Here is a 15,326-nt window from a genome sequence, read left to right as displayed (position 1 = left end):
ATCCAAACTGTCACTAAGAAAGTGTTGGTGCCTCCACAAACTGAAGAACCAGCTAACGTCACTGACTCTGTCTTTGCTCTGATGAACGAGACGATGACTGAAGCACCACCAGAAGCCCAGCTGGTCATTAAAAAGGGGCTTGAGTTTAAAGATGGAATGAATGTCTTAGGTAAAGAAACTTGTTTCCTATTTGTTTGACTGTATTTTCCACTGAATGCATCCGATTAAGTGAGCTGTAGCTCACGAAAGCTTATGCTCAAATAAATTGGTTAGTCTCTAAGGTGCCACTAGTACTCCTTTTCTTTTTGTTTCCTATTGAAACTTCTATTGATAACATACCAGCTCTTGCTTTTCAGTGACACTCAGTGAGTAACCGGGTTCGTCTGATCCATTCTGGAGCCCAAATTTGGCCTACGCAGTGCATCACCAAAAGTGGCTACCACTTGCTGACTGTTTGTTGGCCTAAGTGATACAAATCTGATGGTCTCAGTCCTGTTCCTAGTGCCCATGTGCCCACATCACAGATTCAACCACCACAAGTATCACTAATTCTCAACCATATAGAAAGGCTGAGAAATGATCAAGACATTGTTACTATTAATGTGTTAGGCTCTGTGAATACCCAAAATATCCTATGCACGGGGAAAGCTTGAACAGCTGGTCCCCCGGCTTTAACTGTTTCATGGAGACAAAGAATTTCAGTCTGCTGGGCACCCTTTCTTGGGCACTTTGTTCTAAGTTGTAACTTTAGGGACAGCCCTAAACAAGGAGTCTGGGGGGTTGTAAACTGCACAAGTTGAGGAGAATCCCTTGGACATTGACATGCATCTGAGTCATAATTTCCTCCCGGAGTCACAATTCCCTCCCTGCTTCCTCTTTGTTCACGGGAGAGTAACCTTTAAAAGCACTAAATTACAAACCTCCCCCATGCCATCTCAGCTGTACTGGCCAGCAAATAGAGATGGAGTTAAGTTTCTGCTCATTCCCCACCCATCTCTGCCCGCTTACCTCATCTGTGGGAGAGAAAGAGGGGGCAGACATGCACCTATGCACCGAGACACGTGGTCCTATTAGCCACGCCAGGGCTTAAGGAAGGTTCCTGCTCCTGCTTACTCCCCTGTGTATAGTCCAGATAACAACCCAGCCATAAATGTGTGCTGTTTGAACACATATCCACACTTACTATATATGTGTACATATCATTCCAAGCCAGAATGCTACCGGGCTCACTAGACAATAGGGATAATATGAGAGATACATTAGATTTGGTACTAGGTTTTGGAGGAAATTGTATCCTACTGACAATGCATCCGATGAAGTGAGGTGTAGCTCACGAAAGCTTATGCTCTAATAAATTTGTTAGTCTCTAAGGTGCCACAAGTCCTCCTGTTCTTTTTATTAACAACAAGAGGGACCGAAAGGCCAATACATTGCTGAAGCAGAAGAAAATAAATCTACTACCGTTTTATATAGTAATGGTCCAATAACACTAGCTTACATGATACCATTACTACAGTAGTTTGGCCCATGATGACATAATATGTCGGGGGGGTTATAAGAAAAATGAAAATGTAGGGGGATTGGCCTCATAGCTGCATGAGTTAAAGTTGCTGGGCAAATTCGAGCAAACACAAACAAATTTGAGTGCTATGAGTAATGTGACTGCCAGTTTGGCATTAAGTGGACCAAAAAAACCCTACTAACATTTTCTGACCACAGTTGGGATTCCAGGAAATTACTTGGTCAGTGACTATTTAAGAGTTTATCAGCAACACATCCCTCCATGCTCTACAGCACACACAGACATGCATCCTTTATTTCTACTCGTGATACTCAAGTACAACACCCGCATAGTAATGAGTAAGTTTTTTTAGATAGCCAAGTTGGTCATTTCTGACATCTGCAACCACTTTCTTCCTCTGTTTTTGTATCCTAATGGGACTTACTTAGCTTTTTGACAAGGGAAATTCCCAACTGAGCTCACACACTAGGTAAATGCTAAACTCTCATCATGTCTCACAGCTCAATCTCTTGAGGGTTGCTGAGCTTTAGAACTTTTTCTTGATCCCTGCAAATTCCCAGGTAGCAAAGCCTTGCATCAGAGCACACTAATCCTAAACAGCATATATAGATCATCAAATAGTCCCTAGCGTACTCATTCACTCAGTTGATTCTCTGTTTGGTTTTCTAATATCCAAGAGTTTCCTCCATTTTTTTAAAACAGTTACAATTTCCTTTGTTATATTACAATAGGGTCTGCTCCTGCTCCCACTGGATTTAAAGGGAAAACTCCCGATCATTTCATCTGGAGCAGCATTAGTCCCTTAATATGTATATCTATATTTTAAGACAGGGAAAGATAAAACCCCAATTATTCCTTTTGGTTGAACTAGTGACAAAAATTGTGTGTGTTGAGATATGGGGAAGGGATGCTCCCTTTGAACCTCACTGTATTCTGAGGTTGGCCCCTGTACAAGGTAGAACCGCATCAGGGCTGCTCTAAACTTAGGTAAAGCTGGACATGGCCCCTAGAAGGTATTATGGCAGCCAGAGCTAATCGGAGTCTGGCCACACCCCTTTGCCAGGCCTGTGAGGCCTCTGCAGTCTGTATGGCATACTGAAGCCTATGTTATGAGTGTTCCTTTGGTGGACCGGTCAACCAAAGGAACAGACAAGAGCAGTGTAAAGGGGCCATGCAATGGAGACTCAGTACCCCTACTTTCAAACTGAATCAAATCAAATACTGTAAATTAATTAACTATTATTTTATTTGATTAATCTAGGTGCTATATTATGACATAATATAAGAAAAAACAATCTCTATGCCCTGGAATGTATAGGCTAGTAGAAAATGAAGAATACTTCCTGGTTTTCATTGTGGAAGTTTAGCACAAGATCACATTAACAAGAGATAAAGCATTTCAGCTATGAAATACAGTGCAGTTGGTTGAAGGTTGAATTAACAGGGTGACTTTATTCTGACATAGCTGCAGAGACTCAGACCAAAAAACATACGTCCTAACTGGTGGTTCTCTGTGGTCTGATTCCTCCGACAGGCCTGATAGGGTTCTTCATTGCTTTTGGCGTTGCTATGGGGAAGATGGGAGAGCAAGCCAAAATGATGGTGGATTTCTTCAGCATCCTGAATGAGATTGTAATGAAACTAGTGACTATGATCATGTGGTAAGTCAATATCGTAACTTCTAAGATACAAAAAACACACAAGACAAATCCTGCCACAGACTGGACACATTATATTTTATTGGCAATCCATACAACTAAAGATTTCGGCTCACTGGGTTGGTTCTTTAAACCATGACAAAGACGGCACCACTAGAATAACATTGTTTCCTTTTGGGTGTGGGGTGGGGTGATAATTAAGGTGCATTTTGAAACATTTCTGAAGATGACAGGCATGCTGTCATTTTCTGCATACAGGGCTCCAAGACATGCAGGCACCAGCTTAAGACCTTTAGCTCTAGTGTAAAAATATCACATTTATTCTAGTGGTTCACTACAGTAAAAAACAAACATCCCTTCAAAACATAACATTAAGCTTCTCCTGTGAGTCTAGCATAATAATAAACCGTAGGCTCAAAGGTATAATTACAGAGGAGCCAAGAGGCATGCTCTATTTCCAGTGTTCTACAGCAAAATTGGCTTGCCCAAAATATGCATTCCACCAAAATGAGATTCCAATGGTTTGCGTCAATATACGAAAGTCTCCTCCCATAGCCTCTGAGTCCACATGCAAAGTTCGCATTCTATAAAATCAGCAGAATAAGAGGCACTGAACTGAGTTGTCTCGCTAGGAAAGTGTGTGGCCTGCCCATTCAAAACAACTTCCCTTCCACGTCCCAGCAACAGAGTGACTCCAGCCAGTTGGGATGGAGGCCTTGTTTACATTTCTTGAGCAGGATTTTTTTCCTTTTGTATCACTTATTTGAGAATTGCCCCAGAGCTATTTACTGTTTATATACAGGTGCCAAGCATGCCTGTGTCATCTACAGATAGCCTTTCAGAACAGAACATGCTCCACAGCATTTGGCATAAAACCTATTGCTTTTGGTACGTTGTGGGTCCTGCACTAATGAACCAGAGCGAGAGAGGAAGCAAAAAGCCCCTTCACTCACCCACTCAGCACAGGACAATGTCATACCTTGGCTAGCAGTGGTGGGGAATGCCAGGAGCGAACACTCTAGGGTTTCTGGCAGCTTTAATTCACATACCACTTTGGGTTAGCATTTGTTTGTGTCAGGATTAGTCCCATGTCCCTTATGTACTGACTGCCAGCCGCTGTGAAGTGCAAGAATAGAACTGACCACACCATTGCAACATATGCAACAAGACTCCCTGCTCTCCATGACCCCCTGGTGCCCCTGGAAGTTTGACTTCCTTTTAGTCACAGCACTAAAATATGCCTCCCTATGTGATTTAAATGAATTAAGCCCATTGGGGTGCTATTCATTAGGGCCTGGAATGTAACCGATTTGAGGTTTCAGGTGGAAGGCACTATATAAGAATGATGCTTACCTGTGTGAGACGGTGGATAATGACAGGCTCATTTTCCTACAGTCTATCTATTTTTCAGTCTGGTCCCTCACCACAAATCGACAGTGTAGCTTTAGCGAGGAAAGACATTTTGATTGCAGCATTTATTATAATCTGGTGCTCTCTAATGTATAGACCAGCAATGAATATAATTCTTCAAATTCTCCAAGAAACCGGGCTTACCAATATTCCATTTAAGCAGTACTGGCCAGCACACCCAGGGCAAAACTTATGTTGGTCTAATCAGTAATGTAAAGCTTCTGTTGGTTTCAGAGTTGTAATAACTAGAGCCTTACCAGTAGAACAACATTAGTTTTTCATTGATGAAGTGCACGTTCCTCTGTCCTAGAGGAGGGAGACTGAGCGATACCAGCAGTACCTCTTATTCATCTTGGCCCAGAATTTTTAAAGTTATTGTTGCAGGAGACGAGAATCAGCTTTTTGTGTTCATAAAGATAAAAACTTTCCTCCTTTATACAGAGGTGTCATCATGCCAGCTATTTAAAATTTCTTTGTGAAGAAAGCTCCAGGCCCTCGAGCAATTCCAGTGATTTGAGACTCTTATGAGCCATAAGAACATAAAATAAAGTTGGGCATCTGGTTGTTTGGGTACCAATACTAAATCCTGACACAGCAATATTTGAGAAATTGGTTACTGTCCATTCAGTAGGCTTTCTGAAAAACAACATCCATAAAAACAACTGGATCTACATCAACTACTGGTGTATCAAGGGGCAATGCAAACCATGGAACAGAGAAGCTAGCCATTCCTGTTTCCTGCCCAGCATAGCTTACCAGAGGGTGACAGCCAGCAGTAAGGGTAACCCATAACATGAATGCACAGTACTGGGTAGTAACTAATTACAAGACATTTATATATAAAGGCCTCATTTGTAGTGTCCCTACTCCAAATTTCTGTTTTTACTTCTCATATACATAATACTGTGGAACACACTATAAAAATGCCTATCTCAGTTTTTCAAAACACTCAGCCTACTACTAATGATGATACTGGTGATAACTGCAATGCCCTAACAGGAGTGTGTTTCTATCTGTGTCACTGAAGTAAAAGGGCCAGAGTTCAATGCCAGACTGGAAAACACGGTTATGCTTGGCTATAAGGTGGTGTCATATGCACACATACATACTATACAAATATACACTACAAATATGTACGCCATATCCATATTATTCATATATATTAATTATTTGGGAGTGCCTCTAAGGCTCAATCATCATACTACATTCCTCAGTCATGGTCCCGGGCCTAACATTCCTAGGCCTACCATAAGGGACTAAAAATAATTGGATAATAAAATCTCTATATCAGTCGTATGAGGGAATGTGCAGACTAAAAAAGACAGGTGGGGCATGAGTGTATGGATGGTAAAATAAGGTAACCACATAATAGCCCACTGGGTTATCTTTAGTCCATGCATTATGCTTTTCCGGGACAATAGGTAAACCTCCTCTTCATAAAAAGAAAAAAAGTGGGAGAATGTAGTTAGAGGAGGCCCTGAAACATAAGTTGTGTATCAGAGACCAGAATGAGGCCTGAGGCCCCAAACTAAAGTTATGGTCAAGACTTTGCTAACATAAAGGAAAGGTAAGCTCTGAGCCAGAGTCAGGCCCTGCTCACAGAAATTGGCAAGAAGGCAGCTGCAAATTTCACATATACACATATCTGGGGAAGCACACAAAGGGAACACACACATACAGCCAACTGTTATCAACATTGAACAGAGCAGAGCACCACACCGGTGACCTCTGACAATTGAACAAAATGTTTTTGAATAACATGTGCCTCAGTTAGGATGCAGTGTTTTTTGTGGCATGCTGTTTTAACCATTTAACAGCCATGGTTATAGTTTGCAATATTTTACATTTTAAGGCTACAGTCTCTGCCCTAGCTTTACAAATTATATTACATGTTTCTTCCCCATTATATTTTTGAAACTCTGTGGGGATTTGCAGGGAGAGGTTAAGGGGGTTCCCTAGCTCGCGGTTTTCTGTCATCTTAGATCACGAGTCCTATAGCGGACAGCTCGCTTACTCACCAGATCAGTGGTCGGAGTCACCAGTGTTGTCAGACATCACCATTGTGGTGCTCTGCTCTGTTCAATGTTGATAACAGTCGGCTGAATGCGTGTGTTCCCTCTGTGTGCTACCCCAGCTCTGTGCAGATAGCTGACACAGCAGATCTCAAGAGAACCCCCAATGACCACAGACTCCAATAAGGCACAAAGGCGCCCAGCCAGGTTTATTGCCAAACGAAACACAGTCTCTAACTCCCTGGATCAGATGTCTACGGTTCTGCTAGTACATATGTGCTTCCTGACAATGGACGCAGCTCAGTCAGTGGCAGGACACTCCAGACATCCACTCAGGGATGCATTCTTTTACACAGGTACAAACAAGTTACGCATCACTCCTGACGTATTGAGGTACAACCCCTCTATGTGTTAGGGTGCTGCCTCTCTCCTGGTACATGTTGGTTCGAACAAACAACTCTATCCATTATATTAGCCTTTTGACCCTGTCCTTAGGATGGGTCAGCCTGTTCCTCATTATTTCTGTGGAATGTGTTCGTACCAGAATGTTCTGGTGCCATCCTGGCACACGTTCATTCTTTTAGGACTTTATACCTTATAGATTTGTATATGTGCAATTAGCAGCCACCTTCTTGCCAACTTCTGTGAGCAGGGCCTGCCTCTGGCTCAGAGCTTAACTTTGCTTTATGTTAGCAAAGTCTTGACCATTACATTAGTTGGGGCGTCAGGCCTCATTCCGGGCCTCTGATACAAGGCTTATGTTTCAGGGCCACATCTTACTACAGTGGTGATGCTGTATATCCCTCTACAGGGATTATCCTTGGTGAATCTTATAGAAAAAACAGACTACACAGCAACTGGTGAAATGGTTTGAAATATTACGCCTAAATTTTTAAGTGACTAGTAAAGTAGGGTGTCATTTTTTGGGTGCGACACCTGAGAAAACTGAAAGAGCATGATTTTCAGAAAGCCCTTTGCACCTGCCCTCTGAAACTCAAATCCCTTCAAATCGTCTCAAGTTAGGCACCCATAATCACTAGCCACTTTTGAAAACTTAGACCCCTCCCTATTTTATTCAGGAGGGACATTTTATTGTTTGCTCTTCCTCTAGAAGTGCAGTTTCCTCACAGCAGGAATGTTATAAAAAGAAGCTGAGCAAGATGAATACCACAAACCAGCATTTGCAAACATTCTTTACAATGAAAAATGTCTCCTTGCTTCAAACATGATGAGGATTTTCTTAAATCCCCTTTATTGAATCTTCACAAACGGTGACTGTTTACATGAATGTTTTGGAAAGGCTTTTCAATGTGGACTAAATTCATCCCTGTGCAGTGGAGCCCAGCCGAAACCTATGCAACATTTATGTCCCACTTAAACCTTCCTGACAAGGGTAAAAATGTATGGAAGTGACTTATAAACTTTATACTGATCCCCCTGAGGTGGAGTAAATGTTACCTTGTCTGAACTCACATTCACATGACATGAAGGCATTCCTCATCCACATTATTTGTCATTTATTAGAAGTATAATAAATGAACAACACACTCAATGCACACTCAATCTGTGGAACCCTTTGCCAGAGGATGTTGTAAAGGCCCAAACTATAATAGGGTTAAATAAAGAACTAGATAAATTAATGGAAGATAAACCTATCTATGGCTATTAGCTAGGATGGGCAGGGATGGTGTTCTTGTCCATTTCCAGCTTCTGGCAAACAGAGGCTGGGAATGGATGACAGGGGATGGGATCACTTGGTGATTACCTGTTCTGTTCATTCCCTCTGAAGCACCTGGCATTGGCCACTGGCGGAAGACAGGATACTGGGCTAGATGGACCTTTGGTCTGACCCAGTATGGCCAGTCTTATGTTCTTATAAATTATGTAGTACCAAAATGTGTTATTCTCATTTAAAATCAAGGAGCAGAAGAAATACCATGTAACTTAGGTGACCAATCACACACCACAGGTATAGAATCATAGAACATCAGGGTTGGAAGGGATCTCAGGAGGTCATCTAGTCCAACCCCCTGCTCAAAGCAGGACCAATCCCCAATTTTTGCCCCAGATCCCAAATGGCCCCCTTAAGGATTGATTTCACAACCCTGGGTTTAGCAGGCCAGTGCTCAAACCACTGAGCTATCCCTCCCCCCATCGAAAGCATATAGTTAATGTACAATCCATAGATTGAAAACTGCTTGTGGAAACCATTCAATGAGCATAAAATAGATTGGCTCACAGCAAAAATGGCTAGATACGTCAGATCATTTATCTTCAACAAATATTTCAAACCTGAACTTGATGAAAAATACTACATAATAGTTAAGTATTTTAACCAAAATACAGTATTCTTCAGTAAAGATCCAAAACACTTGCATGTATAGTACAGTTACTACCTGCTTATGGGATATTACTATAGGGCCAAAGCCTTAATCTGCAAACATACATTGAATTCAATGGTGGTGAGTAAAAAAAAATTGAGTAGAAATTGAGTAAAAACCTTAGGATTTGGCCCCTAAAGTATTGTAGTATGGCAGGTTCCTCTGTATAGGCTTTACTCATACTATATTAAGAGAGGCATGAAGGACAGCCACTGAACCACCATCATTCAGTAGTTCTGTGTCCTCTTCACATCTCAAAGTGTTCAGTCTAGAAGCCTGGATCTCTCTCCATAGTCCCACATGTTTTTGTGCACAGGTTTTATGGCTGCATGCTGCAAGGATCAGTTCCATCTGTTCTGTTTTTTTTTTTTTCTAGGTACTCTCCTTTCGGCATTGCCTGCCTTATTTGCGGGAAAATCATTGCAATTAAGGACTTAGAAGTGGTTGCCAGGCAACTTGGAATGTACATGGTAACAGTGATCGTGGGCCTTCTCATCCACGGTGGGATCTTCTTGCCTTCACTGTACTTCGTGATAACAAGGAAAAGCCCCTTCACATTCCTTGCTGGCATTTTCCAGGCATGGATCACAGCTCTAGGCACAGCTTCCAGGTACTCCATGTGAACTGCCACCTTATTTATATTTTAGCAGCTCATTAGCTGCCATTTAGACATTATGCAGCTGCTGTTCTGACCTTTACCAGAAAGTTATTTTGTCATTAATACCAATCAGTAAACAGCTTTTGATCACCTTATTTCTATTTGAAAAAAAAATCTTTACCTCACATTCTCTAGACTTAAAGAGAGGCAGTATGGATAGTGGCATAGAGGCTGGATAGTGGCCCCAGGCTGAATGTCAGGGGACTGGACTTCTGTTCCCTGAGTAGCCCCTGACTCACTGTGCAAACAAGGTAACATCTGTGCTTTAGTTTCCTGCCCTGTAAAATAGGGATAATGTTACTTACCCACCTTGGTTAAGCACTTTAAGATCTGTGGATGAAATGCTATGAGTGTTATTAGTTATTAAATGGAAATGTACAGAGCCATAATTGTCACAGGGCTACATATTTGTCACAGTTCTGGGGTTAACTGCACTTCTGCCCTCCTTTGTGGTGTACTCAAGTATGCCCCTTTACATTGCAGGCCTCCAGAAGCACCTGTCTGTGGGTGGATACCCACATCCCTCTCTCTCCAGACCAGGGATTTAGCCTTGCTGTTCCCCTGCAATTCACGTAGACTATCCCAACAGCTCTGATCTCAGTTTAGCACCTGCAGTTCCGCTGTCTCTCAGGGGCTATGACAGTGTTTACCAATCACTAGCCAGCTTTCACAAAGTAAAGTACATTTATTTTAGGGCAAAAGCATTAGAGAAATATATCCTGAAACAAACAATTTGCATGCAAGCTAAGCTTACCAGGTGTTACCCATCTTCCACACGAAGACCCTGGCAGGTTCCACTGCTTCCCACTCTTCCAGCAGGGCTTTTGCCTCTTGGTTACAGTTTCATGAAAGTTTGAGGATCAAAGTGAGGCTCCCCCAGCCAGTTCAGGCTGACCCTTTGTTCCAAAAGCCCTTACTTTGTCTGCCACACCTTTTGAACTGGGTCTGAACCAGTATGTGCAATTTGCCCCAGAGGTGGTACTTCTCTGGAGCTGTTTATCTGTCCCAGGATCTGCAGTGGTTACCCCTGCTGATTTTAGTTCCCTGGGCTGGCACAGTAACCCTTCTCCTTGGAGCTAGCATACAATCCCCATCTCATGAAGGTAAATATAGACACACATTTATGAGTAATCCCTTTGCTCATAGCTTATGGTACATCTCAATATAGAAATATTTTGAATTTTCCACGTTTTCAAGGTCTCACATTTGTCACAATATTCACATTGCTGCTTCTAAATGAAGTTGCAATGCTAGGTTACAAGTAGGGAACACAAGAGGTAGATGAAGGTCCTGCACTCTCACCAGCAGTTCCACCCATGCCTGCTTCCTCCAGATTGGAATTTAGGAATACCTTGAGTGATGATATTGAATAGCACAAGCCGTTTAGTTAGTCTGAGACCTAGAGAACCAGAGTTTGTCTGTGCATTTTGACGTAAAAGTTCTATTTATATTTTTAAGAACTCAGCTCCCAGCTCTTCGCTACCAAAAAGGACACAACAGGTATCCCATGAGCTCTCTGCAAATTAGGACTGGGAACTAAATTTTGCCCAATCAGAAGGAAGGAGATACTCAAAATCTCATTGAAAATTCTATTTTTCTGTGTCTTTTGGCCATGTTTGGCAGGCTAAAGGGCTTTGGATAAGGATCTGAATTGTTTAGTCCTTCATCGAGCACAGATCTGTGAATCAGTAAATGGAAAGGGAGTAGGACACTGGATGACTCAGGAACCGGTAATAAGATATGGTGCTTTTTGCTAGGGATCATTGGTTTTCAATGGAAAATTGGGTTTGACTAAAATAAAGTCTTGTCCCTATTTCCCCAGAGCCAGACTGCATCTCCCATGATGCACCATAGCCGGTGACTTCTATGATGCACTGCAATGGCTCAACAAGACAGGAGATTGTGGTGGATCATGGGAGATATCTGGCCTGGGAGCCATGTGGCACTCAGGCAGCATTTCTGAATCAAAATGTTCAGTTTTCAACCAAAAGTTTTTGGCTGAAAATTGTTGTGTTATGTCCAAAATGTTTTGTTTTATCACCAAAACAATCACAATTTTCCACAGGAAAAATAATCTGTGTTACAGCCAGATCTCACCCATTGGTTCACATATAACCTGGGTCAGCAGTGATTGAAAGTCTTTAACATCTGACAGCTATTCAGAGCCTGTGTGAAATGATTCAGTAGTTCTCAGTCCAAATTCTTATAGACAAGTGTCCACATCACATCACAGTATTGCAGCTGGCACTCTTGTTTGGGGTCCTCACTGAGAAGCCAAAACTCTTGGACAATCAAACACTTCCTCATACCATGATTAAGATTGTTAGGACAAGATGGGGAATCCTGTACTGCTTCTACCTACCCTGCACTTTCTTCCAGAGATGATAAAAATCACTTCCAGCCCCGGGGCAGTCAATCTGGCACCATTCATGAGCACGGAATTCATCTATGCTAAAAAAGAGAGTAAAATTAAGGGGAAAAAGGCTTGCTTGTCCTCCAAATGACAAAGCAACACCTCAGTGTAAATGGCAAAACCAGGAGGAGTCAATTACAGCAGCCCTAGGTAGGCCACTACTATGTACACACTTTCATCTCTGCTCCAAGTTGTGAAAAGTGACTCATGGAGGAGAAAATGAAGCTTATTTAACTGAACTTCAATGGTGTGTCAGAGAACTGTTTTTCCCTTTCTAAGGAGTAAGATATGGAAATCCCTTTGTCATGGAAGCCAGCACAGCATAGCAGAGTGAAAAAACAGGGAGTACTCCTTTATACATTCAGCCATCTCCATACATGCAGTCTTATACATGGACTACTAAAGCAGCTCATGGGGGAACATGCCTTACATTTCCCATCTTGAAGTGAGATTATTCTGATTTTTTATATATACTCTAGTTGTGTCACATCACAGAATGAATATTTGATTGGCTGTGGTAAAAAACATTGCATGTTATAACTAAACCACATGGGTGCCGGAACAGAGTTGGCTGAACCTATTTACCAGGTTCATGGATCTCTTTTTAAAAAACCCTCAGCAAGTGAGAAGAGCAGGGTGGCATTATAAGCACAGGACCGTGAGCCAGGAATACAAGAACCAAATTGACCTCAGACTCTTACTCCATCTGTGATATTGAAGAAGTCACTTAATCTTTTGGTTTCTCATTTTATCCTTCTGTAAAATGGAGATATCTATATTTTTGTACTTCAGAGAGTCACTGTGGGGACTAAGTACTGAATGTTAAAAACTGAAGTTGCAAGGCAGTATATGCAATATGCAGTAAGGATTTATTGCAGTATACTTTAGTGAATTCAGCCCTTTGTTCTGCTCACTATAAGCAATAGTAAACATTCTTGTCAGACCAAAACTAGTATTGGTACAGTAATCAGGATGACCTTTGAGAAATTTCCATTAGCTCATCTGGGGGTATGCAAATGAGTTGGTACAGACATGTTTCACCTATCTTTATATTGAGCAACTGCTCTACAGGAATTTCCCCAGAACAGTGTTCATTTTCAGAGTTGACTCTGGTCAGGATGTAACCAAGTTCATTTAGTGAAGGTTGGATCAGAGTCAAACACTGAAAATGAAAATTACATCAATATATGTAATTGAATTGGATTCATTAATCTAGAGGCAGATCCTTCAGCTGAGCTAAGCACACTTAGGCAGCAGAGGAAGGAATCTCAACTCACTAGACAGAAAGAGTGGTTATGGAACTACTCTGCTGAGGATACTCAGGCCTAATGGGTGAAATAGCCTGCTCTGCCCCCTACAGAGGGGTGGCAGGGTAGATCCACACAAGCACCTGTTCCTCAATGCCAACCTTGCTGTCCCCCAAGCTCTGTGAACGAGGAGTACACAGGCCACTGGTTCCTCTGCAAAGAACACCTCCTCAACTGAAGAGATGCAGAATTTGACTCTTCAATATTGGTTTTAATTCCCATTGCAAAAAACCATTTGGCTCTGTGCTTTGAAAAAAAATCCAAGAAATAATTCATACATTGGGTAGAAAGTCCAGCTAGCCCCTGTGTGACCCAGAATCTGACCTCCAGTTAATACTGAAGTATGTCTTGATTGAAAAAAGGTTTATGGCCACAGGAGGATTGAAAAAACCAAAATTTGGCAAAGGAAGGGAAATATGTAATGTTGCCAGCTTTCTAGGTACTAAAAATCTCGTATTAAGCGCTGTGCTTGTCTTTTCTATAGAATTCAGTAACTTCTATTTGGTTGCACGTTCTTTAATGCATGTATTGGACTTGAGAAAGGAAATGGAACAAGACCAGAACTATTGCAATTTTGCTATGACCATCATGCAAGAATATTGTGTACCACGTAACCCTGTCTTTGCTCATTTTTTCAGTGCTGGTACATTACCTGTCACTTTCCGTTGTCTTGAAGAAAACTTGGGTATTGATAAGCGTGTAACAAGATTTGTCCTGCCTGTTGGAGCAACAATTAACATGGATGGGACGGCCCTGTATGAAGCAGTTGCTGCCATCTTCATAGCACAGATGAATGGAATTGTGTTGGATGGTGGGCAGATAGTCACTGTGAGGTGGGTTCTATATGTTTCTGCAAACTGGGTCTTTGATTTAGAAGGCTGTATAGTATGAAGATGCAGTGATGGCTTCTGAATGCCTATGGATTCTTATACAGTGAAATGTATGGACTTTGACTTCTCACAGTGGTATTGAATGGATAAGACCGTTAAATAGCTATGGCCTCAATTCATGGATTCTAAGACCAGAATGGACCATTGTGATCCTCTAATCTGACTTCCTGTATTAACACAGGCCATAAGACTTCCCAAAGAGATTCTCCACTGCCTTGCACTGTGTGTCATCATTTGTGACTTCTGGGTTAGTAACATTTTAAACTCATTTTGCACAGGAGTAAATGACAACACGAGGAGCAAGGCAATGGTCTTGTCTGTCCAACATAATAATAAACTTAATTAAATGTAGCGGGATGCTCCAAGGTAGGTACAGGACATTAATTATTTAGAAAGTCCATCTGAGTACTAATAGAAAAAGACTTTCCCATAAAAAGTATCCATATGCATATGGTTAGCTTGTGTTATTTCCTCTCATTTTGCCAGTTAATAATAAAAATAATGGCCTTGGTGCAAGGCATTTTCAGACTGTGAGTGGGCAATGGTGACAAAGAGAGATGGCTGCTGTGTAATGTATTCTGGCATAGTCCAGATGAGCAGAGGGATTTCTTGGGATCTGCCAGTAGACATGAGAGCAGCCCTTATGCACTTTTAAACTTGTCCTAGGGCCAGTTTGGCTCTGGGCAGCCCCTTTGATTACGGGGAAGAGGGCCATATATGCCTCCCCAGCCGACATTTACAATGAGTGTTGCTGTGGCACAAATACTGATGTAGCCCTTGAGTTCCTAGAGGCAAGGCTAGGAGTCACAGGGTACTTTACTCATCACTTGACAGCTCCTCCTCCAGGCTGTTCTGGGGATTAGTTCTGCTCAGCTAACACCCCTTTCCAGCAGCTGCACTCCCTCACTCTCTGTCTGCAGCCCTTCTGTTGCTCCAGGAGCTGCTGCTTCCCCTTTGTGATTCAGCCTCCTGGACAGGACACTAAGTGGTTTTCCCTTCCGGGGTATGATACTTTCTAGGTACCTCTAGACAAATAGCATTCAACAATCCTCACATCCACTGCCTTACCCCTGTA

The 15,326-nt window shown here is 42.0% G+C and overlaps 1 protein-coding gene across 7 annotated transcripts in view; it reads left to right on the top strand.

Annotated features, from left to right (window-relative positions):
• Positions 1 to 15,326, top strand: part of SLC1A2 (solute carrier family 1 member 2) — a 119,606-nt gene that overhangs the window by 77,721 nt on the left and 26,559 nt on the right. For all 7 annotated transcript variants that reach the window (XR_012159391.1, XM_073347976.1, XM_073347974.1 and 4 more), the window contains 4 exons: positions 1 to 169; positions 3,057 to 3,183; positions 9,360 to 9,593; positions 14,000 to 14,194. Coding sequence is in view for 6 of the 7 variants with exons in the window: in XM_073347976.1 (XP_073204077.1) it covers positions 1 to 169; positions 3,057 to 3,183; positions 9,360 to 9,593; positions 14,000 to 14,194 (725 nt within the window). In the remaining variant the exon portion in view is untranslated. The remainder of the gene's footprint in view (positions 170 to 3,056; positions 3,184 to 9,359; positions 9,594 to 13,999; positions 14,195 to 15,326) is intronic.

The sequence above is a fragment of the Lepidochelys kempii genome, chromosome 6 (assembly GCF_965140265.1).
Source record: "Lepidochelys kempii isolate rLepKem1 chromosome 6, rLepKem1.hap2, whole genome shotgun sequence".
NCBI classification, from domain to species: domain Eukaryota; kingdom Metazoa; phylum Chordata; order Testudines; family Cheloniidae; genus Lepidochelys; species Lepidochelys kempii.
The sequence above is the reverse complement of the archived record's forward strand: the minus strand, read 5'-3'. Positions and strand labels throughout refer to the sequence as shown.